The sequence below is a fragment of the Micromys minutus genome, assembly GCF_963924665.1.
Source record: "Micromys minutus genome assembly, chromosome: 16".
NCBI lineage: Eukaryota > Metazoa > Chordata > Mammalia > Rodentia > Muridae > Micromys > Micromys minutus.
In genome coordinates this window covers 41,968,380-41,989,444 of record NC_137985.1, presented here as the reverse complement: position 1 = coordinate 41,989,444, position 21,065 = coordinate 41,968,380, and the positions used below count along the sequence as shown (strand labels likewise).

Below are 21,065 nucleotides of genomic sequence, written 5' to 3'. Positions count from 1 at the left end.
ACTTGCAAACAGTTGGAATTTCCCAAATGACATTTTAAATTATTTGAGATACTTACATCTTTAAAAATGGAGTCTTGTGGTTATCATGTCTTAAAAATTTCTGGTAGATGCAAAGCTAACGGCTTTTTTCAAGCGTCTTACTTTCTATTTTAAGCTTGTGTGTTTGTGTATGGAGGGGGGCAAATAGGTGCTGGCACCACGAGATCACCTCAGACCCCGGAGCTGCACTGCAGAGGCGAAGGCCACAGCCGGGCCTCCTACAGGAGCAGTCTGCACCTTGAACCACCCATCTACCCCACACACCTCAGACTGTAGATGGTCAGGACTCAAGATTAGCCCCACCCAGGTAGCAAGTTTAGGCCATCTGACCTAGGGCTGCCTGGGACCCTTTCTCATCTATCTATCTATCTATCTATCTATCTATCTATCTATCTATCTATCTATCTATTCTTTTTCCTTCCCTTCCTCCCTCTCCCCCCTTACCTCCCTCCCTCCCTCCCTCCCTCTCTCTGTCTCTCTCTCTGTCTCTCTCTGTCTCTGTCTCTCTCTCTCTCTCTCTCTCTCTCTCTCTCTCTCTCTCTCTCTCTCTCTCTCTCTCTTTCTTGGTGTGGTGGTATAATCCTTTAAACCCATGAGGCAGAGGCAAGCTTATTTCTCTGATTTTGATGCTAGCCTGATCCATACAGCAAGTTCCAGGCTAGCTAGGGCTATACAGTGAGACCCTTTCTTAAACACCACTACTAAACAAACAAACCACACTACTCCTGACCACAATGTAACTCATAAGCACTATAACAATGAAAACACCAAATAAACTGTTTTTATGCCAAGGGCATTGTAATGATTAATATGGATTTATTTTTGATGAATTTTGCTGTAGTTGTTTCTGTATTAATCAATCCTGGAAGATTCAGGTATAATCGGTACATCTCAGAGACCTCAATCAATAAATCAACCTAAAAATAAAATGTAGATTAAAATCATGATACCAGACAATTGAAACCTGCTAGTAGATTACTGCAGTTACTTGTATAGAAACCTAGTTACTGCCATGGGACTTGGAATTGTGGATTCTTAACATTTCGCTTACCAACACAACATATTGTTAACTGGTGGGCGTATGCCAGGCTGTTACAGAGAAACCCTGTCTGAGAGGTTGGTATGGGGTAGTTTATTGTAACAGTGCCAGAAGTAGAGTGCATCTGAACACTGTGTCTTCCGAATTTACTATCAAATTCCAGTCCAGGCAAGGAAATGGACTGGAGCCTGGAAGACAAGATTTCATAGTAACGCCCTCAGTAAACCTGATAATTTCCAATGCACATAAAGAAGTCAGCCTTTAGAAGAAGTGGGGATAAAAGGTTATTAATTCTTATTGGGTACATTTCATAAGACATCACAAAAAGGGAGTGATGTATTTATACAAAGATAAAGAGGTGTGGGGGAAGGGGTGCCTCCAGTGAACCCATGTTGAGGCATCCCTTTCCCCTGAGGGACCAACCACACACAACCACGACGGTATAGAATAGAATAGAGTTTATTCAGGACACAGGGAGAGGAGTTAAGAGGGTAGGGGAGAGAGGGGGGATGAGACAGACAGAGGAAGGGAGAGGAGAGGAGGGGAGGGAAGGAGAGAGAGGAGTAGAGACCAGCCATAAGCAAGTAAAGAGAGATGGGGAATGGAATGGGGAGAGAAGAGACGAAGAGGGAAGAGGGTAAGAGCAAGAAGGCAAGAGAGCAAGAACGTGAGGATGGGACAAGCAGCTCCTTTTATAGTTTCAGGCCTACCTGGCTGTTGCCAGGTAACTGTTGGGTGAAGCATACCTGGCTGTTGCTTAGACAGGGATGTAGTTTAGACAGAATGCTAACGGGGAGAATAGACCCTGCCCAGTTTATACAGCCTCCAAATACATCACAACTTAAAAGTGGAATCAACCCGGAAAGGATAAAATAAGAAACCGCCGTCAGCCACAGTGGCTGACTGAGCACAGCTTAAACAGCATTTGTTAAAAAGCCTGTGAACAGGCCGAGGGCGAGGTCAGCCAATCCTTACATTTGGTTAAGATGGTAGCAGTTCAGTTCAATGACATGAAGGTGCCCTGGTGAAACGAGTTATTTTATGTATTAAACCTAAAAATTAGTTTAAAGATAAAAGTTTAGAGAAGATAGTTTTGGGAAAGAATAATGGGTTTAAAGGAACTGACTTCAAATTGTACAGTGTTCTCTGGGTCCTTATGGTTGAATGGGACATTCCATAAGCAGGTAATCCACAGAAAATCCAAGAATGACACAATCTACAATATCCCTTTTATATATGTGGCCAATGAGGATGCTGAAATAGAGAAAACCTTCCTCTAACTGGAACCGAAACCAGCCTAACAATAGGATAGGAAGGAGGTTGCCAAAGGGGCCTTCTCACGGGGCCTAGAGAGCACTCCATCTCCGTGCAGGCCTTTCACAGAATTGCTGCTCCCCAGGAACTAGACCTTTGGGGTCATTTCTGAACTGAGACTTTTTAATAGGTGTTCTCTCCCTCTATGAAGGATGGGTCCACAGCAGATCACTTGTTTGGCTATGTCATCGGTCTGGTTTAAAAGGAGAACACAGCGGGCTGGAGAGGTAGTTCTGTGATTAAGAGCGCTGGTTGCTCTCTCAAAGGACCAGGTTTATTCCAGCCAGCACCCACATGGCAGCTCACAACTCTTTGTAACTCTAGTTCCAGGGGATCTAATGTCCTCATACACACACATATGCAGGCAAAACACATAAAATAAAAATAATTAAAAGAGAAGAAATTTTTTAAGTAGAAGAACACAGACTGCTGTGATAAAAACCCTGTACTCTGGAATCTGAGGCTAGGATTAGGATTGTTGTCTTTGAAGAATGAAGGAAATATCCCAGCCAGAGGGTAGACTGTACCATGTTCCAATTATCTGTTCTTCTTCTGTAAGGTAATTCTTTCTATACATCTACACAACATACATATCACTTTTGTGAGTCCTCGTCCTACTGATGTTTTTGCCTTGTGATGGGCTCCGGCCAGTAGGATGCAGTTAGAAGAGACATGTGCTCTGTATAAATGGGAGTTTTAGGTCTATTGCTTGGGGCAGCAATTTCTGTTTCCCTCTACCATAAGAATGGCATATCTGAAGTCTCTGAATGCATAGAGTGAATGGGGCAGAGAAGGCCTAGGTAATATGTAGCCTAAGCAAATTACGATAAGCCTCTGAATGTTGGAGTTTGTTCTTACTGTAGCCTAATATAGATATGAATTATTGTACAATTGGCCTTCCATCTGAATGTTCTACATCTGTGGATGCAGCCTACCTTGTATTGGAAAGGAGTTAGGCATACAGTAATACAATGATCGCTTCTACACTAAACATATAGCAGAGGTTTTTTCCTTCTTATTTTGTAATTGATATAGTCAAGCAGCTTGGAATGGGTTAGATGTCTTTGCTTGTTTGTTTGTTTGTTTGAGACAGGGTCTGTCTCTCCATAGCCCTGGCTGTTCTGGAACTCACTACATAGATCAGGCTGGCCTCAAGATTACAGAGATCTGCCTGCCTCTGACTCTTAAATTCTGGCATTAAAGATGTGCACCACCATGCTCCGCTACAGTTGGATCTTAACTGTTCTCCAAATCTCCAAGTGTCTTTTCCCACTATAGAAGTGCTGTTGGGAGGTGCCGAAACCTCTACGAGGTAGAGCTCAGTGCCAAGTCTTTGGGTCATCGGGTATATTTCTGGACAGTGGATTGTGCGTCCCTGGCCCTTTCTATACTGTCCCTGGCCTTGAGCAATGAGTGGTTTTACTTTGTCATGTATTCGTGTCATGATATTCTTGACATTTTAACACAGGCTTGAAGATGGTTATCTGAACAAGGGTGGAACCTCTGAGATCATGAGCCCTAACAAATTCTTCCTCTTTAAAGTTCCCTTAGGCGTCTTATAGTGATGCAGAGTTGATTACTGAAGTTACACACCACGTTCATGTTATTCAGTAATAGAAAAACCTCAAGTACATGCAAGTGCAAATGTTACTTACAAACAATAAAAAAGTTGGTCATCAGAGGATCTTCTCATCTGCAGGAGTTCCTGAAAACAATCCCCCAGAGGGGCCTCCTGAGGACCACAGCAGCATTTGTATAACTTACCTTAGAAACACTAAGTTCACAGAGAGAGACTGACTTAATGCCAGGTAACTCGACTTTCAGCTCAATTCTCAGAGGCTTCTCGTTCTGATCCTTTACGACCTTTAGCTCATAGGTAGGATTCTTAACATCCACCTGGTTTTCTGAACTAGAAATCTCTTCTATAAGACATCGTCCCTTGGCTGACACTTGTTCTTTTGGCAATAGCACCTCAGGCAGGTGGTTAGGTTCACTCACGGTGCTTCTGATCCTTTCCAGAGTATTGTCTTTATGGAAAAGAGGGGAGGGGAAATGCAAATATTATCAGGCTGTGAGCTTTAGGTTAGGTAGTGCTCACACACACTCACAGTTGATGAAGGTGCAGTTATAGTATTTTGCAAATGTTAGCTCTAAAGCATCTGAAACCTCTGGCCTTGCTGCTCAGTGACAACCTGCCTAGCATCTAAGGTTTGGGGCTGGATTTGACTCTGGTGTAGCTAAACAAACAGACAGAGATACCCAGAACCTCAAGCCAAAGAGTTTGCTTGGGAATCCTGCAAGATTTTGACATCTTTCTGGATACTCAACATTTCTAATAACATTTCTAAGCTTCTCATTCTTTAAAGATAGAGATTTGTGGCTAGAAAACTATGCACAGGCTACAAACCCAGAGTCTGCAATCACTTCATTTTCAGCCTACATCCACCAACTTACCTGTTCTCATCATCTCTTGGAAGTCTGGGAAGTCAGTTTTAATGCCCATCAGACTTTCTTTCATTCTCTGAATGCTTCCTTTCATTGGAAAACTAGTAACACGGTATGAATGTGCAAGCGTGAACTGGAGTCGCTCCTCGATGCACAGCATGGCCATCCTTATTAACTGATCTTTGATCCCTTGGTCTTTTTCTGCCGCTCGCAGAACTCCAGGATTGTAGGCAACATTAATGATGGTATAAGCATCTGCGTGTAATTCAGAGACGACTTGATTCTATAAGGAATTTTGTCTGGCAGTATAAAAACCCATATTGCAAACTACAGATCCCATCCTCGTGTTCTTGGAGCAATCACGGAAGCAGTATGTTAAGCCAGCAGTGGGCTGGTCAGGAAGGAAGCCGACAGGACACAAAGTTTAGCTTATTAGGAGAAAGGGCTCTGAAGTGAGAAAAAGCCTTAGATAACAATGCAGTTGTAAACAATGGAGATGTAAACATGATGGCTTCCCTTTAAAGCCGGGAGAGGAGCTTCATAGGTGAGAATGAGAGGTCCAAGGAGAGAAAGGAGCTGCAGGGAGATCTGAGATGGGAGACACAGGGAGAACAAGGGTCCTGCAGAGGCCAGCTTCAGAGCATTTGCATGAACGAAATCCCGCTGAAGACCAAGCTGAGGAACAAAACAAAAGGCTGACTCTTTAATAACCTTTTAGGAGTGATAGTAATTTTCATGTCACGTAGTTTACTTCTGTATAGTGCACATGAGGTCATGGAAGAGACAGGTGATCATGAATTAAGGCTGTCAAGTCACAGCACAGGCTGATCTTAACTCTGCCTCATCAGGGAGGCACGGCCTGATTCAGGCTGTATGATCTGGCCTAAAGATGCAGGTGTCTGATCTAACATATACACAAAATTCCAAGTCTAGCTGCCAGTTCTATTTGAGTTAAAAGCAGATCAGACTATTAGAAATCATACTAAATGTGCATAAAGCATACCAATTTGTTGGTAATTATTAATATTATTTCATAAGTCATCATACTAATCTAAAACTAAAAGTAATATGTCAATTATTTATTAATAATTAATATTGCCATCAAATGAAATAATTTAATTGGAGTATTTCTACCAAGTAAAATCTGGTCTTTGAATTTGTTCAATAAAAAATTCACATATGCACAACACTTTTCATTCCAGGACTCTGGAGGCAGAGGTAGGTGGATCTCTGAGTTTAAGGCCGGACTGTCTACAGAGTGAGTTCTAGTCAGGGCTAGACAGAGAAACACTATCTTAAAAAGAAAAACAACAAACACTCATACATGCTTTCTTTAATTCTTTATACCTGATGCTTCAGCAAAATCTTCTGGTCTGCCAACACGTATAGGTACAGGATGAGTGGCTGTCTGTGGTGCGGGGATCCTTTCCCATTGACATAGGTTGATAAAAAGTACTTTTTCTTTTGGTTTCTAGAAAGTGAATAATTTTGATATTGCCAAATGAGATTTGATGACAATATCCCGAAATCTCACTCAGTAATTATAACAAAACTGTGCTTGACATCCTGCAGAATTTCCAAGCAAATTATATGAAGTTCTTTCTGTGTTTTGGTTCATTTGTTCATTCATTCATTCACTCACTCATTTTGCAATGCCAGGAATCAAATCCAACTGAAGAACCTCACGCGGCTAGGCAAGCATTCTACCACTGAGACACATTTTCATGTTACATGATTTCCCCAAAGCTTCTGTCTCTTCATTCTAAATCCAACTGCTGTTCTGTCCCAGAGGAGCCCGGGCAGGAAGAGGAGCTGAAGTGAACAGCTGCCAGATGTGTTTTGAACCTCACGTCACTGATTCATTATCCCACTAACAGTAAGTTCTTTACTTGAAAAGTCCCAGCTCCCCCGTGTCTTATTAAATCAGAACCGGGAAGCCTTTAATCCCAGCACTCAGGATGCAGAAGCAGGAGGATCTCAGAGTTCAAGACCAGCCTGGTCTACATAAAGGGATTGTATCTGGGCCAGTTTGATGGCTCAGTGGAGAAGAGCACCTGGCTCCAGGCTGATGATCTGAATTCTCTCCTCACCTCCTAGAAGGAGAGAGCTGGCTCCCCAAAGTCATTCTCTTTCCTTAAACATGTTTCTCTTGAACAGCTCCCCGCCCCACATAAAATGTAATACATATATTTTCTAAAATAACTCGTCATAGCACCATTTTTCTACCTATCAGGGCAATAAAGTTGAATTTGGAGATTACCAAAATACCAAGTAAGAATTCTCATTTTTACTCCTTCAGTGAAATTTTTCATGTGGTTTCATTTTCTCTTCAGAGAGAGTTTTAATAAACTTTTCTTATGTTAAAGTAGCGCTAGAAAAGGCTACTGTATCCCTTAGTTAACCCAGAGTAGTTTTATTGAAGACCTCTCCTCCCCTGCACCAGCTCTACATACCAGGATCTTCGTCTGTAGACAGAGTTGAGGTTCTGGGCTGACATAGAGCTGTTTGCCTTCTTTCAGCTCCTGCTGAATGAAGTTCCGGTAGCGCTCAGGATCATTTTCTGCCAAATCATCGAGCATACTCCAGAACTGGGAAATGTGGGTGAGAAGATCCTTTGAGGAAGCCTTCATGTCGGTGATGAGACAGGCTTTGGGGACCTGCAGAGAGACAGGACTTGAGAAAAGGCATGTGGGGTAGCCTCTTTCGGGGAAGGAGGAAGACTTTTGCAATTGTTCTTGGGGGGGGGGGATCTCTCAACTGTTCTTGCTTCCTATTTCTAAAAGATTGCACACCCATACTGCTTTAGCTTGTACTGTCTGGTCTTCACAGAACAGAAAGGACTTTTGTTCTAATAGTTGGATATTAGCTGACTTGGTGCCTTCCACACCTGAAATTGTGAGGTGTGTGTGTGTGTGTGTGTGTGTGTGTGTGTGTGTGTGTGTGTGTGAGGGAGAGAGAGAGAAAGAGAGAGAGAGAGAGAGAGAGAGAGAGAGAGAACACGAGGGGGGGGGGCAGACATACCGAGACCGGTAGAGAGATTGGAGGAGCAGACATATGGACAGGATAGTAGTTAAAAGTAGGCACACTGGAGCCAGTGTGCTTAAGTTCTTCCTAATTGCAGTCAGCTGTACTGCCTTGAGCAAGTAGTGTATATATACATCTATTCTCAAAATAAAGACGAGGATTAAGAACACTAACACTTGATAAATACTATATGAAAGTAATAGTCAAAGATCCCGCCATCACCCTCCTCCCGCAAGAGAGAAATGTCCCCCCAAAATTTAAAAAGAGGTTTAGAGTCTTCAAATTATATATTAAAGTCAGACTAAATAAACAACGAATACAAACTTAATGCAAACGTGGGGGGAAGCACGTCTTCTCTCAGTTAGAGACAAACTGCGACTCTGGTTACCATGGTAACCAGGCCCGGTACACCATCTAACTGGGTCCGGGGAGTGCAAAGTAGAGCGGTGACTCTATATCCAGTTCCGGTTCTTTTCTCCAGTGCGGGTGTGGCTTCTCAGCGGGCCCGTCCCGCTTCTCTCTCCGGAGAGCGCCGGCTTCCTTCCTACATCTGTCAGCTTCCACTGCGACCGGCGAGCCCGCTCTGTGGGAGTCTCCTGTGGGAGGGAAGCGTTTCTCTGGAGCACGACTTCCGGCCCGGAAGGAAGCCGCCGCCTTTTCTCCCACCCCGCCACGCGAGGCTGCGGCGCACGGTATGGGTGTGTTTGTGTGTGTTTGTGTGGGGAGGGCATTTCGAGGGGAGGCGGCGGAGAGTGCCGAGGCTGCGGCGGGGCAGGGAGCCCGCTGACAGACATGGGGGTGTTTTCCCCGACTTCCCCTTGGAAACCTCAAGCTCCCCCTGAGGCACTCTAGACACTTCCCGGGGCCCAACGGAAGGCCGTGCCCATGCCCCGTGTCCCCATTCTGTCCCGGGAGTGAAACCGAGCCGCCGGGCGCCGTCCCAGCCCAGCGAGAGCGGGGAATGCCCGGGTCCGCCCGCAGGCCGCGTTCCGCGCCTGCGCCCGCTCTGGCCTGGGTCCCGGAGAGAGAGCCGCCTGGCGGGCTCGGCTGGGGGAAGGCAGCCGTAGCCTGGGCCTCGGGTGAGGGGCACTGTAACCGGTGGGAAGGCTGCGTTTTCACGAAGGACTCGGGTGAAGCTGCAGAGCTGCCTTTCAGCCCTGACTCCTTGGCTTCCTGGGTCGGAGGAGATCTTGTAATGGAGTGGTTCTTCGTCTCACACTAACAAGATGCCTGATTTCCTCAGGATCGAGGGGTGAGTGAGCATCGGGACGGTGGCACCAAGCCCCTGCTAGCTACACATGTGACTATCATTGTCTTCTGGGTTTTGAAAAGTTCCATACAATGTAGGAAACAAAATTTTCTGAGTAGAGATATTTAGGTCCATTAAATTTTTTTTTTTAACAATTCAGCTTTTTTTAAAAAAAAAATGTTGACATACGTGGTGTCTGGTACCTTCAAATCTACGTGTTTATATCTTTGCAAGCCAGTTTTGGGGAATTTGAAATCTGATTTCTAGCCTGGACACTGACATATTCTTTGCCTGGGTCCATGCAGCCTGGGTACAGGTTACAGCTTTAAGGAACTTGATTTTGAAAAGGGGAGTAGGGGTAGAGTCCAAACTCGGGGTTCCCCATAGGTTGAAACAAGAGCCAACTGAAAATGTTTGGGGAATTAAATTACATCTGTATTGATCACATCTAGACCTTTCCCTCTTTTGTCATTTCTGATCTCCATCGTGATATTTACATGGTATTTGCATAATTTAAAGTATTATAATTAATCTAAATACCCCCACTCATCCCAAATGTAGAAGAGCATTTCTGCTGGCTGGTGAGGGTAAGAGGATGAGGAGTTAAGGGCTAGCTGAGGCTACTTAAAACCCGTGTTTACCAAACAGTTCTAGTGTAAAATGCACAGGAGCATAGTTGGTATGCAAACACTGTACCATTCTAAAGGAGAGATGAGCACCCTAGGATTGCTTTGTGTATATGTGTGTGTGTGTGTGTGTGTGCGCGCGCGTGTACGTTACAGAGGGACTGAATCCAGGGTGGCTCTTAGTCTAGGCAAATGTTCTACCAGCCCATACTTGGATTTAGTTGCCTTTAGGGGTCCTGGAACCAATTCCCCATGAATCTTGACGACTTGACAGAGAGTTAAGAAGACTCTAACATGGTGCTCATAGAAACAATTTTGAGCAGCTTTGTGCAATCTTAAAGACTTAATGCACCTCATCATCCCCTTTCATCCTTACATACACCATAGTCAGGCATCATAATGGTGAAAGGAAAATTTTCCCTTAGATTTTCTAAGTTCAGTGACCTTTTTCTTTCTTCATTTCTTTGTAATTTAATAAAAAATAAATTTATGGCATTTATTGGTTCATTACAGATTAAAGAATGTCACGGGTTCCGTTGGGGAAAGTCCTCCTGAGGAATGTCATCCGGCATACAGATGCTCACAATAAGGTAGGCAATACAGTCTAGTTACTGTCAACATTTCTTGTGCGCATACAGTAAACCATGAGTTATATAGGGAGATAACAAAGATGCATAAGAAACAATCACAGTTTGAAAAGTACTGTATTATGAAGATAGTTAAAAATGCTTTAGTGCACCAAGGAAGGATAAAGAAATCTGCCTTGGAAAAATTAGAATGATTTCACAGAATGAATGATCTTTGATATTTGAACTGGTATTTGATGAATAAATGTTTATCAGATGCATTGTTTTTGACTGAGAATCCTCTGCACAAGTACAGGTCAACAGAGCAGGGCCTAGCGATGTACAAGAGTAGTAATGTCTCCTATATGCAAAACCCTCATTCCATCCTTCCCCCTCAAGCATTAATCACTTAGGGCAAGACATGCTTCTAGAAAGTAGAAGAAACAGGAGCAGTGACAGAAGATAAGGCTTAAGTGGCAAACTAGAGTTGCTTTTGTGAAACTTAAGAGATAAACTTTATCTCTGGGCAAAAAAGAAGTCATCAGCTGGGAGAGGTGTCTTACATGTTTTATACCTGTAAGTGGTGTTTTACCCCTTAAGGGGATGAGGTGGTATGGTTGCCACATAGGTAAGCTTAGACTGATGATTTGTCAATGTGGTAGGAAATAGAGGATGGAGAGAGAGAGGCACTGGGGAGGATGGTGGTGAGTGGTGCTGAGGAGCTTAGGAGAGTGAGTCTAGGACACTGTGATGCTGTGCTGAGAGTGAAGTCTAGCAGAACCACCTTCTGTGACTGGGAAGGAAGTAATGGAAGGGACAACAGTGACAAAGGACAAACACTAGAGAAGACACTATGGTTTTCAGTATATTTATGATAGGAGCTTGATGTTGAAAACTCAGTCTTGGAGGCAAGGAAAAAAATTGGAGCTGAAATTAAAGATTGGGAATTTAGACAGTCACCTAATAGTGTGCCTGTAGTGAAAAGATCAAGACCCCTTCGTCCCGTTTTCTTCAACACACTACTCCTGGCTTGGTCGTTCCTATCACCGTCAGCATCATGGTACTTAGATGTTAAGCACTGGGGATTGAACCTGTGACTCACTGGGAATCACTAAGCTTGTTGTCTAGCTGGTCTTGATCTCTGGGCAGGCCTTGAACTTATCACGTCCACAGTGACCGTGATTACAGACCTGTGCCCAGCTGTTACCTGAATAATGGGGATGAAAGTGTAATGGTTACTCTCATTACTTAGACCGTTAATTCTACTTCTAGTTGCATAAGAGGATGTAGAAATAAAGTGTGCTTTTGCTTTTGGCAGTTGTCATCTGCTTTCCAGTATATTTTCTGGTAGCTATATTGCTTTGTTCTGTTAGTGACAAGAATTTTAATGTGAGCCAGGTATGATGTACATGGCTGTAATCTCAGCACTGAGTCAGGTTTGCTTAAGTACATGGCTAGTCTGCTTGTGTGTCAAGAATGCAGAAAACAAGCAAAAAGGGGCTGGAGAGATGGCTGCTTTTCTACAGGGTCTGGGGTTTGGTTCTCAGCTCCTGCGTGGAAGCTCACAACCATCTGTAACTCAAGTTCCAGGGAATTGTTCACTCTCTTCTGGTCTCTGTGGGCACTGTGTGTGCACCTGGTACACAGACAAAGCATCCATTCATATAAAATAAGACAAAAGTTAGAAACAAAATGGGTGGAAGATGGCACAGGTTAAAGCATTTACTGTTGCAAGCCTGGTAACCCAAGTTTGATCTCCAGAACCCAGGTGAGAAGCCAGATGCAGTGATGCAAGTATGTACTCCTCCAGTACGGTGGGTAGAGATGGAGGAATTGGCCAGAAGCTCAAGGACCAGCTAGTCTGGAGTATGGAGTCTAGCAGCAGAAAACAAGAGAGCCCCTAACTCAGTTGGAAATGAAGAACTGACTAGAAAGTTATCTCTGACCCCCATGTGTATGCTGTGGCATGAATGTTTCTCCATCTTCTTCCCTTTCTTCGTCTTTTGCTTGTTCTCTCAGTCATACACACACAAAATAAGCAAATAAAACTGTATATCTATCTATCTGTCTGTCTGTCTATCTGTCTATCTATCTGTCTATCTATCTATCTATCTATCCATCTATCTATCATCTACTTATTTGCCTTTTCTTAATGTAAAAAGAGATTATGCCTAGGGAATTTACAGACTTGTCCCCACTGGGCTATGGCATAGGCCTATATATCTCAGCCATCCAGGTGGGTGAGGCCAGGCTGGAGGACCACAAGTTGAAGGCCCACCTAAGTAATTTAGATTCTTTTCTCAAAACAACACTACCACAAAATAAAAATTCCACCACCACCAAAAAACAGACCAAAACAAAAACCAGCAGGCAGGAGTTGGGTAGGGGTACCAGGGGAAGGGGTACCAGGCCAGTAGTAGAATGTGTAGTGCACTGAGAAGAAAAACAAAACTAAGCAAACCTGTCTCTAGCCTAGGAGCCTTTGATCCCAGCAGGAGGCAGTGCAGTCTCTCGGTCCAGGACAGGGGTACATAGGGAAACCCAGTCTAAACCAAAACACAGAACAACAACAACAAAACTCATAGCAAAAAGAAAAATTTTCTAATTGTTTTAAGAATACTGGCAAGGTCTCTGAGGTTTTGCGGCTTCTGTAAAATATTCCAATGGTGTCTGCTTTACTTTCCTGTAAGATCACTTCCTGTTGTGATTAAGATTACATTGTATCTCAGAACCATGTAGGTTTATTACTTTCTGGTTGCAGTAGGACTGTGAAAGTAATGAGGTGATCGGTGTGTCTGCAGGGCTCAAAACCTGTTACTGCATTACTGTAGCTCTACTGCATTGGACTGGCTAGTCAGTTTTTAAACTCCATAGAGAAACTCGAATTTACTTTCCAGATCATATCCTAGTAGTTAGGGCAGATTGTACTTTTAGTTTGTTTTCTGTAATACAGAGAGCTGTTTTTAGTGATTGGGTGTTTGTTTCTTTTGTAAAACATCTAGATTCAGGAGGAGTCCGACATGTGGAAAATCAGAGAACTAGAGAAGCAGATGGAGGATGCTTACCAGGGGACCAGAAGGAACACAGTACCCAGCAGCTCAAGGTGAAGTATGTCTCTGAGAACCAAAATAATTCTCATCTTTTTAGAATTACTAACTTTAGCTTTAAAACATTCTGTGTGTTAAGGATAGATGCATTCAGTTCTGCAAATCAGTGAGCCTTCCTTGTTTCCTAAATTTAGGTGCAGCGTAATGACTGTGCTAATGTGACTAGACCGTACTGATCCTCAATAGGAAATTAAACATTCTCCTTGGACTACTGTGAATTTTACGTTTTATGGATTTCAATTTATTGACTAATAGCTTGTAACTTAGGATTTTCTACTGGAGTATGTTTCTTTTTTCCTCCTTCCCTACCCCTCTCATCCTTTCTTTTGTCTTATAAAAATTGTATGATTGCTGTTGTAGTGTGTCATGCCTTTAGTCTTAGCACTGTGGAGGCAGAGGCAGATAGATCTCTGAGTTTGAGGCCAGCCTGATCTACATAGTGGTTTACAGGCCAGCCAAGACTACAGAGAGAGACCCTGTCTCATAAAACAAAATGAATTTCTTTTACTTACTGTCTTGGCAGTCTTTTGTATGATGTGTGAGTGAGTGTTTATGGATGTGCCAGTGCACACTTGGAAGTCAGAGCATGACTTTCAGGGATTTGTTCTCTTAATGATTGTAGGTTCTGGGAATAGAACTCAGGTCATCAGGCTTGCCAGGCAAGCACTTTTACCTCTAGCTGTCCCTGGAGTTTATAATTAATTCATTCAGTCATACTGTTCATCAGTTAGTCTTTTACTCATGTATATGTGTCCTTTGTGTCTGTTGGTGGTCAATAGGGCCCAGAAGGTGGCATTGGATGCCCTGAAGTTGTAAACTACCTGACTAACATGAGTGCTGGAATTTGAAATAACATCTTCAGAAGAGCAATACATGCTCCTTAACCATTGAGCTATAGCTCCAGCCCTAGGCATCTTTTTTAAAAAAGCTACACTTACTATCTTTGCCAGGTTCATAGAATTTTATATTTCCTTGGTAATAATTTGAGTGTGAATATAAAGGATTTTGCAGGCTTGACTGTTCTCTGGGAGGTGTAGGGTGTATTATGAGTAATTAGGAATATCTCGAGGGCTTCATATGCTTTTAAGTATAAAAGGTGCATGAGATAGGTCAGAATCCTGATTTTTAAAGCTAGAAATCTAAAGCTGGGGAAATATTAGAAGAAAAGAATTACAAGTGTTTGTGGAGTATGTGGACTGTGGTGTGTGGTACTAGGCCGAATGTGACTGGTATCAATGTTAAATATGGTGCCCAGGTAGGGTCTTAACATGTTTCAGGAGTTTCGTTCATGCGGTTCATAAAGTGACATTACAGATTGCTTGTAAATCTAAAAGTTAGCCTTCTTCCATTTATAGCCGGATGAGAAGTGATGGTTTTGATGAAGAAAGTCAGAGAGACTACTGGAGGTCAAAGAATGAAATTTCTGGGGCCCTGGAAGATGATTATCTTAAGGCTAAATCCTGGAACAAGAAGTTATATGATTATGAATCCAATATACCAGACAGGTTTGTGATTACATTTTTGTTACCTCTAATGGTGTTTGGCTTGAGAATATGTATTTGTTGAAATTAATTGTCCTAGGGTTGGAGAGATGGCTTAGTGTTTAAGAACACTTATTGGTCTCGTAGGGGACCCATGTTTGGTGTCTAGCACATACAAGGCAACTTATAACTCCCCATGACTGCAGCTCAGGGGACCTGACACCCTTGTCTCACCTCTGTGGGCATCGGGCATGTCTGTGTAGGCAGGCAGTACACTTATACACAAAAATAAATAAAAATAAATCTTCAAAACACATTGTCCCCATAAAAGTTTGTAAGTGAGATTCATAGCAGTACTTACAATGGCTAAGAAATGACTCTGGCCACTTGGATGAATGCGTTAAACAGAATGTAGGCTTTCCTTAATAATGGAGTTATTAAGTAATTTATTATTATTATAGTAGAGTAATACTTGGTGGTAAAAGGGATAAGTACTAATTATATATGCTTAACCTCGAAAACTTCACAAATGGTAAAAGAAGTCAGATACAAAGGCCACATGCTCCTTGTATTATGAAGTATGTCCAGAATGAAAAATCCATAGAGACAGAAATACTCAGGCTTGTTTTGGGCTGTAGGTTCTGCACCTGGTATGCAAATCACTTTAGAGTGTCCCATTGTAAAGTAGTTTGGGAGAACTTCACTGCTAAAGAAAGAACATAGAATTCTTTAGTGTCTGGTAAAGAACAGTACCTCCTGTGTCTGATAGGATAGTAGTATAGAAAGTAGAGCAATCACTGAACCCTTTGTTCTTTGTGTGTGTGGGGGGGTATTCATGCAATCCAAAATCTAATTTAGTTTTAATTGCCAAAAATGATATGCATTGCTTCATAAAATACATGTATTATGTTACCTTACAGATGGGGTCACAGTGGTTATAAAGAGTTGTATCCTGAAGAGTTTGAAACAGACAGGTAGGTAAATGCACTTAGTGGAACAAACCCAAACACCTCAGATGAATAAATTGTGCCATCAATAGCATTTACAAAGGGTTACTCTGCCATTGAAAATATAACTAAAACCTGGAATAGTCATGCTTGGCTGTAATCCCAGCTATTCAGGAGCCTGAGGCAGGATTGCATGAGTCCAGGAGTTTGAGTCCAGCCTTGGACATAATGTCTTGTCTCCAGAACAAAGAAAACAAGCAGAATTAATTGGGAGACAATTCTGCTTTATCTTTCCAGACTGAAGTTTGTTCTGTAACAAGTAACTGCACTATCATTGGTAGTGAACAAATATCTAACTTTCAAGAACTTTAGATATTTTATAATCTATTTTATAGTCTGTCTATCTATCTTCTATATTCTGGTTTTATTATTATTATTATTATTATTATTATTATTGTTAACAACAACAACAACAACAACAATAGTAATAATAATAATAATAATACAGTACTTATTAAAACCTTCTTTGCTCTGTAAGGAAGTAGCCTACTGTTTCTTTTAGCCATATCCAAATTGTCAGCATCATGCTTGTTCTTTGGAGTCATTGTTAAATAAGCTATACCAAACAGTGATCTGATAACTCAGCTGGCTGTAAATGACCTAAGATGGTTGGAAGTAGACCCAGGGATGATTCAGGTCCTAGATGGGACACAGTGGAAGAGTGAGGATTTTCATCCTCTTATTCAGAAATACATGCAATTAAAATCTTTCAAATTATTTCTGGAATTGACCCTGGTTGGCAGGAATTGAAGAAAATGAAACTATGAATAAGGGAGCAGTGGTGTTTGGTATTTTCACATGTAACTCATCCGGGCAGACCAGGAGTTTGTTTTTTTTGACAGGATTTCCTATAGCTCAAGATGCCTTTGAACTCCGAACCCTTCTGCCTCTACCTTCTGAGTATTGGGATTATAGGTGTATACCAGTATGCTTAGCTCAAGTTAGGGTTTTAAAGATGAGGAAATAAACCTTTGTAATAATAGATGAGTCCCACAGTAACAGAGCTCTCATTTGCTTGGTAAGTTGGTATGTATGTATGTATGTATTTATGTATGTATGTATGTGTTGAGAAAGTCTCTTTTTGTAGTTCTGGGGGTGTAGAACTTTGTTATGTAGAGGAGTTGTCTTCAAACTTGGGAGGTCTTCTTGCTTCTGCTTTTTGAGTGCTGGGATTACAGCTGTGCACCACCATACCCAGCTCAAAGTTTTGACTTACAGTTCAGATATTAATAATTTACCTAGAGTGTAGAAAACGAAATAGAAATGTACTTTTTCTTTCTTCCATACAAGTTTTGTCTTTTCTTTTCATTAGTAGTGATCAGCAAGACATTACCAATGGGAAAAAAACGTCTCCCCAGGTAAAATCATCTGGTCATGAATCCCGAAAACATAAGAAATCAAAGAAATCCCATAAGAAGAAGCAAAAAAAACGGTCACACAAGAAACAGAAGAAGAACAAAAAAGAAGCTACGGACATAGCAGATTCCTCAAGTGAGTTCTCAGAGGAAACTCGGGCTTCTTGTACCAGGAAAAGGAAGCAACCACACAAGAGCAAGAAAAAATCCAGGAAAAAGTCTCCTAAAAAATCTTTACCTTTAGGGGAAGAAAGTGATACTTCTCAGACAGATGATTCTGCATCTAGCAGTTCTGAAGAAATCGAGGAAAGAGACACTAAGAAAACCAAAAGGAAAAAGAAAGAGAAGAACGTCCATGTTCCTGTACCTGACCCTGAGGTCCAGGAGAGGACGAGCAAGCGCAGGAACTGGAAGGTGGCTACCGATGCAAGGTCTGCTGAGAGCTCAGAGGATGACTAGGTGGGAGAGCTGCAGTCCTGCTTCCCACTGACTTAAAGGGGGAGGGGTTGCTGCTGACTCCTTCAGGAGTCAGAGGTCAAAGTCTGAGTTGTCCTGCCACAGATACCTTTTTTCCTATTTTGGCTTGTTAATCTCCATCCCCTTTTGTTAATAGGAATCTGGTATTTTGTTAAGGTTTCTTGAAGAGATTATTTTTTTCAATTAATCACTTAGGGTAGAATACCTATACAGCAAATTAAAGAACCCAGAAAGCTGAACTCAGTAGTGACCTGGGCACACCAATTGGAATGTTGGATTTGGGGCACTCAAGGGTCTGGATGGAGGAAGACTGAAAGAGTGCTAAATAGAATGGTTTGACAAGGAGCTTGCTATTTATACAGGAGGTATACTGCCTTCAGCTTTGGTGCTTTGATTCTTCTGCATTTGGGCCCTATAGGCATCTAGTTTACTTAGTGAGGAAATAGAAGAACAAACCTTTTCCCTTCGTGGTAATATCTCCAGATGACTGCTAAGGAACCTAGAGTTTTCAGCCTAATTTCCCTGCTGGTCAGGGAGGGTCTACAGCTATATTTAGCATAACTCAAACATAACAGTAACTGGATAGTAAATGTTTTTCTAGTTCCATTGCTGTATATTGCCTAAATGGGCTTATGTTTGAAATTATTGGTTTAGTTGTCCTATCAAATGGAAAGAATTAGGAAGTAGTTATGTTGCCAATGATGCTTTCAAAGAGTCAGGGCATCAGCCATCTAAATGTCTTTTTGTTGTTGTTGAGTTGGGGATTGAACCGAAGGCCTTGCGTATACTAGGCAAGTGCTCTACCATTGAGCCATACGCCCCAGTCCTGTTGTTTTTCCTTGTTCATTTCTAATTCTATTAATGGATTTTAGATTTTCCCTGAAACCAGTTGAATCAATTCCAAAATGAAACACTTCTCAGGGACATACCCACTTCCCAGTCTTTGTGTTTTGAGTACCAAGAACATATTTCCCCCTGCTATATATACTGTGATCCTGATACTAAAAGAAACCAAAATACCACTGGAAAGTGGCTGATAGAACAGTTGACTTTTCATTAAGAGGAAAGATAAAGTGACCGTGTCAGGGTTTTGAGGTTGTCATGTTGTTACTGAGTGAAATGTGGAAACTCAAGACTATGAGTCATGGTTCTGCCACTAATTGGTTGGGTTCTAGAGCAGGTTAACTAACCTCCCTGGCCTTACTTTTTGCACGAATAATACAAAGATACTTCATGGTTAGCATGACAGACACCAGCAATAGAATATGACAATGCTGACATCCCATGAAGTGGCATTTTATAGTTCTAAATTTGTGCTCTTTATGGAATATATTTCTAATAAAGTGCTTGTTCTTAAAATACATGGTTGGCCAGATGTGCCCTATCCCTTGATTATGAGCAGGTGCCGCCTTTTGGGACACTGAAACACTAATGACTTCAGTACTTAAATGCCAGTGTCCCATGGTAGATTCTTTTCCTTGGGTTTAGTGGAGGGAGAGTCTAGTTACTACCTCATAACCTTCTAGAAGCAAGTGATATCTTTGTTAGAAGCAGTTTTGTGCTACAAATGTACTGATTCTAAGCATAGACTCAGGAAGATGGTCCTGCAGAATAAGGCACTTCCAAGTTTGAGTTGACCTTACGTTCTTCCCATACTAACAGACTTATCTTTTCCCCAAGGAAAGCACATTTTGCCTGATGTATTTTAATACCAACCACCACCACCACATCCCATCTTTTCTTGGTCACATAAGCAATAAAATTGTTTCTGTTCTAATCCATGCCTTAGGCTAAGGCTTTGATGGTTCCTCTAATCCCCTTAACAATGTCTTAGGGCCACTTTTGAAAACCTGTGCTCTCCCATTTGCATTACCAGCCCTGGAACATTTCTTGTTAGTGTTCCTTAGAGATGATTATGTTGAATCCTAAATTGGGATTTAGAAGAAAAAGAATTGGAGACTTCACATTTATTAACTGGTGTGATACAACTTGGAATTATTGAATTCCGATAAATAAAATTTCACTTTTAAACATTTGCTCTGTTACTTTTTAACACCAACAGACTTGGTAACTGCCTGATGCTAACCTGACACATTGACAAGTCTTTAATCGCTGGCCATTTAATCTGCTTAGTAACAAGTCCTTTGGTCTTCTGTCATTCTAAGGTATGGCCTACTGCCCTCCTTTCTGTACGATCTGGGCAAACCGGCCGGTGATAGCAAGAGTAGTGTCAATGAAGCGATCCACACAGCTAGAGAGGCAGTTTTCGGTTCGGGAGTCTAGTCGGCTTCCTGGTTTCTCCACACACTTATCCCAACATAGTTCCATGAAGTGATGCACCTAAGGGGAGAAAAAACCTTTTAATCCTCATTCTGTGACTTGATGAAAACCACTTGTAATAGCATATTGTAGGATCACTTTAGGACTACTACTCCTTTGCCACCAATAATGACCCTAGATCTACATCCTTACAGATAGTAAATTCCGGGCGATGTTGGGGTATGCTTTAATGCCAGCACCTAGGAGTCAGAAAGAGGTGGATCTCTGAGTTAAGGCCAGTCTAGTCTACAGAGTGTGCAAGACATCCAAACTAGGGAGAAACCCTGTCTTGAAAAACCAAACCAAACCAACGACTCATACTTTCACAATACTCAAAGCAACTAATATAAAATGGAAGGACAGTCGGTTCTTGATAGCTATCAGCATTCCAAGGCTATCTAGATTAAACAGTAAAAAACCCTAGTTTGAAATATGCCTGAAATATTCCAAACCCTGCCCCATATGAACTGAGTCTACACTGATTGCTGTGGAACTCATCTTTCTCTAAACATGATCATCACTTCCAAATACATTATCACCTGATCCAATGCAGAGGCAGCTGGCAACAACGAACCCAGAACTCACAGTGAGGACGGGTGTCTTGTCTACTGGCCACCCGTGCTCCAAGGTCACAACCCAGAGATTCTGAATGCCATTCCAGACCAGCGACGGGCCAATAGGACCGCATGCTCCAGTTGCCCAAACCTTTCCCCCCAGGCAGCGCTTGCCTGACGGGTCGCTAGGGCGGGAGGCGCCCCCAGGACCGTGTGAGCCCGCTGGGCCGCAGTGTCCAGAGCCCTGTGAGTGCCCGGGATCTCCGCCTCACCCTCCCTTCCCTGTTCCTCTTCCTCGTACCTGCGCAGTGAATTGCGCCTTCTGCTGCTCGGCGGCCACCAGGCGTTGTAATTCCGCTTCGTCCGCTTCACCAAGCTCGGCCATTGTCAGCGTCAGGCGCTTCGCTGGGGTACGCAGGCGCGCTGGCAGGGTACCGCCTCCTGCCTTCCGGTTCACTCCTGA

At 42.5% G+C, this 21,065-nt stretch overlaps 3 protein-coding genes across 5 annotated transcripts; 1 reads left to right on the top strand and 2 right to left on the bottom strand.

Moving 5' to 3' along the window:
- Nucleotides 1-821: 821 nt before the first annotated feature.
- On the bottom strand, nt 822-8,430 carry PIH1D2 (PIH1 domain containing 2; the record flags this gene model as incomplete). Its single annotated transcript, XM_080930387.1, has 6 exons — nt 8,186-8,430; nt 7,291-7,494; nt 6,185-6,308; nt 4,847-5,092; nt 4,157-4,419; nt 822-956 (listed from the first exon to the last, which is right to left on the bottom strand). Exons 2-6 carry the CDS (start codon nt 7,465-7,467, stop codon nt 822-824), a joined length of 945 nt encoding a protein of 314 aa, XP_080786513.1. The 5' UTR covers nt 7,468-7,494; nt 8,186-8,430.
- NKAPD1 (NKAP domain containing 1) lies at nt 8,427-19,514 on the top strand. Of its 3 annotated transcripts, none has more exons than XM_080930389.1 (6): nt 8,427-8,553; nt 10,250-10,326; nt 13,305-13,405; nt 14,765-14,914; nt 15,811-15,864; nt 17,210-19,514. In XM_080930389.1, the coding sequence occupies exons 2-6, from the start codon at nt 10,258-10,260 to the stop codon at nt 17,709-17,711; spliced, it is 876 nt and encodes a 291-aa protein (XP_080786515.1). In that variant the 5' UTR covers nt 8,427-8,553; nt 10,250-10,257; the 3' UTR covers nt 17,712-19,514. The 3 variants fall into 3 exon arrangements, with proteins under 3 accessions (XP_080786515.1, XP_080786516.1, XP_080786514.1); XM_080930390.1 differs by lacking the exon at nt 8,427-8,553 and adding an exon at nt 8,595-9,113 and having other exon boundaries at nt 17,213-19,514; XM_080930388.1 differs by lacking the exon at nt 8,427-8,553 and adding an exon at nt 8,595-9,113.
- A 185-nt stretch (nt 19,515-19,699) lies between these two features.
- TIMM8B (translocase of inner mitochondrial membrane 8 homolog B) lies at nt 19,700-21,027 on the bottom strand. The gene is made up of 2 exons (XM_080930391.1): nt 20,904-21,027; nt 19,700-20,069 (listed from the first exon to the last, which is right to left on the bottom strand). Exons 1-2 carry the CDS (start codon nt 20,985-20,987, stop codon nt 19,902-19,904), a joined length of 252 nt encoding a protein of 83 aa, XP_080786517.1. The 5' UTR covers nt 20,988-21,027; the 3' UTR covers nt 19,700-19,901.
- Nucleotides 21,028-21,065: the final 38 nt, after the last annotated feature.

Bases quoted from the DNA above. Each gene is read 5' to 3' on its own strand.
- NKAPD1 (XM_080930389.1), top strand. From the start codon at position 10,258: ATGTCACGGGTTCCGTTGGGGAAAGTCCTCCTGAGGAATGTCATCCGG. The intron at 10,327-13,304 runs GTAGGCAATACA...TAAAACATCTAG, and splicing joins ATACAGATGCTCACAATAAG to ATTCAGGAGGAGTCCGACAT. The intron at 13,406-14,764 runs GTGAAGTATGTC...TTCCATTTATAG, and splicing joins ACAGTACCCAGCAGCTCAAG to CCGGATGAGAAGTGATGGTT.
- TIMM8B (XM_080930391.1), bottom strand. From the start codon at position 20,987: ATGGCCGAGCTTGGTGAAGCGGACGAAGCGGAATTACAACGCCTGGTG. The intron at 20,070-20,903 runs GTACGAGGAAGA...TTCTCCCCTTAG, and splicing joins AGGCGCAATTCACTGCGCAG to GTGCATCACTTCATGGAACT.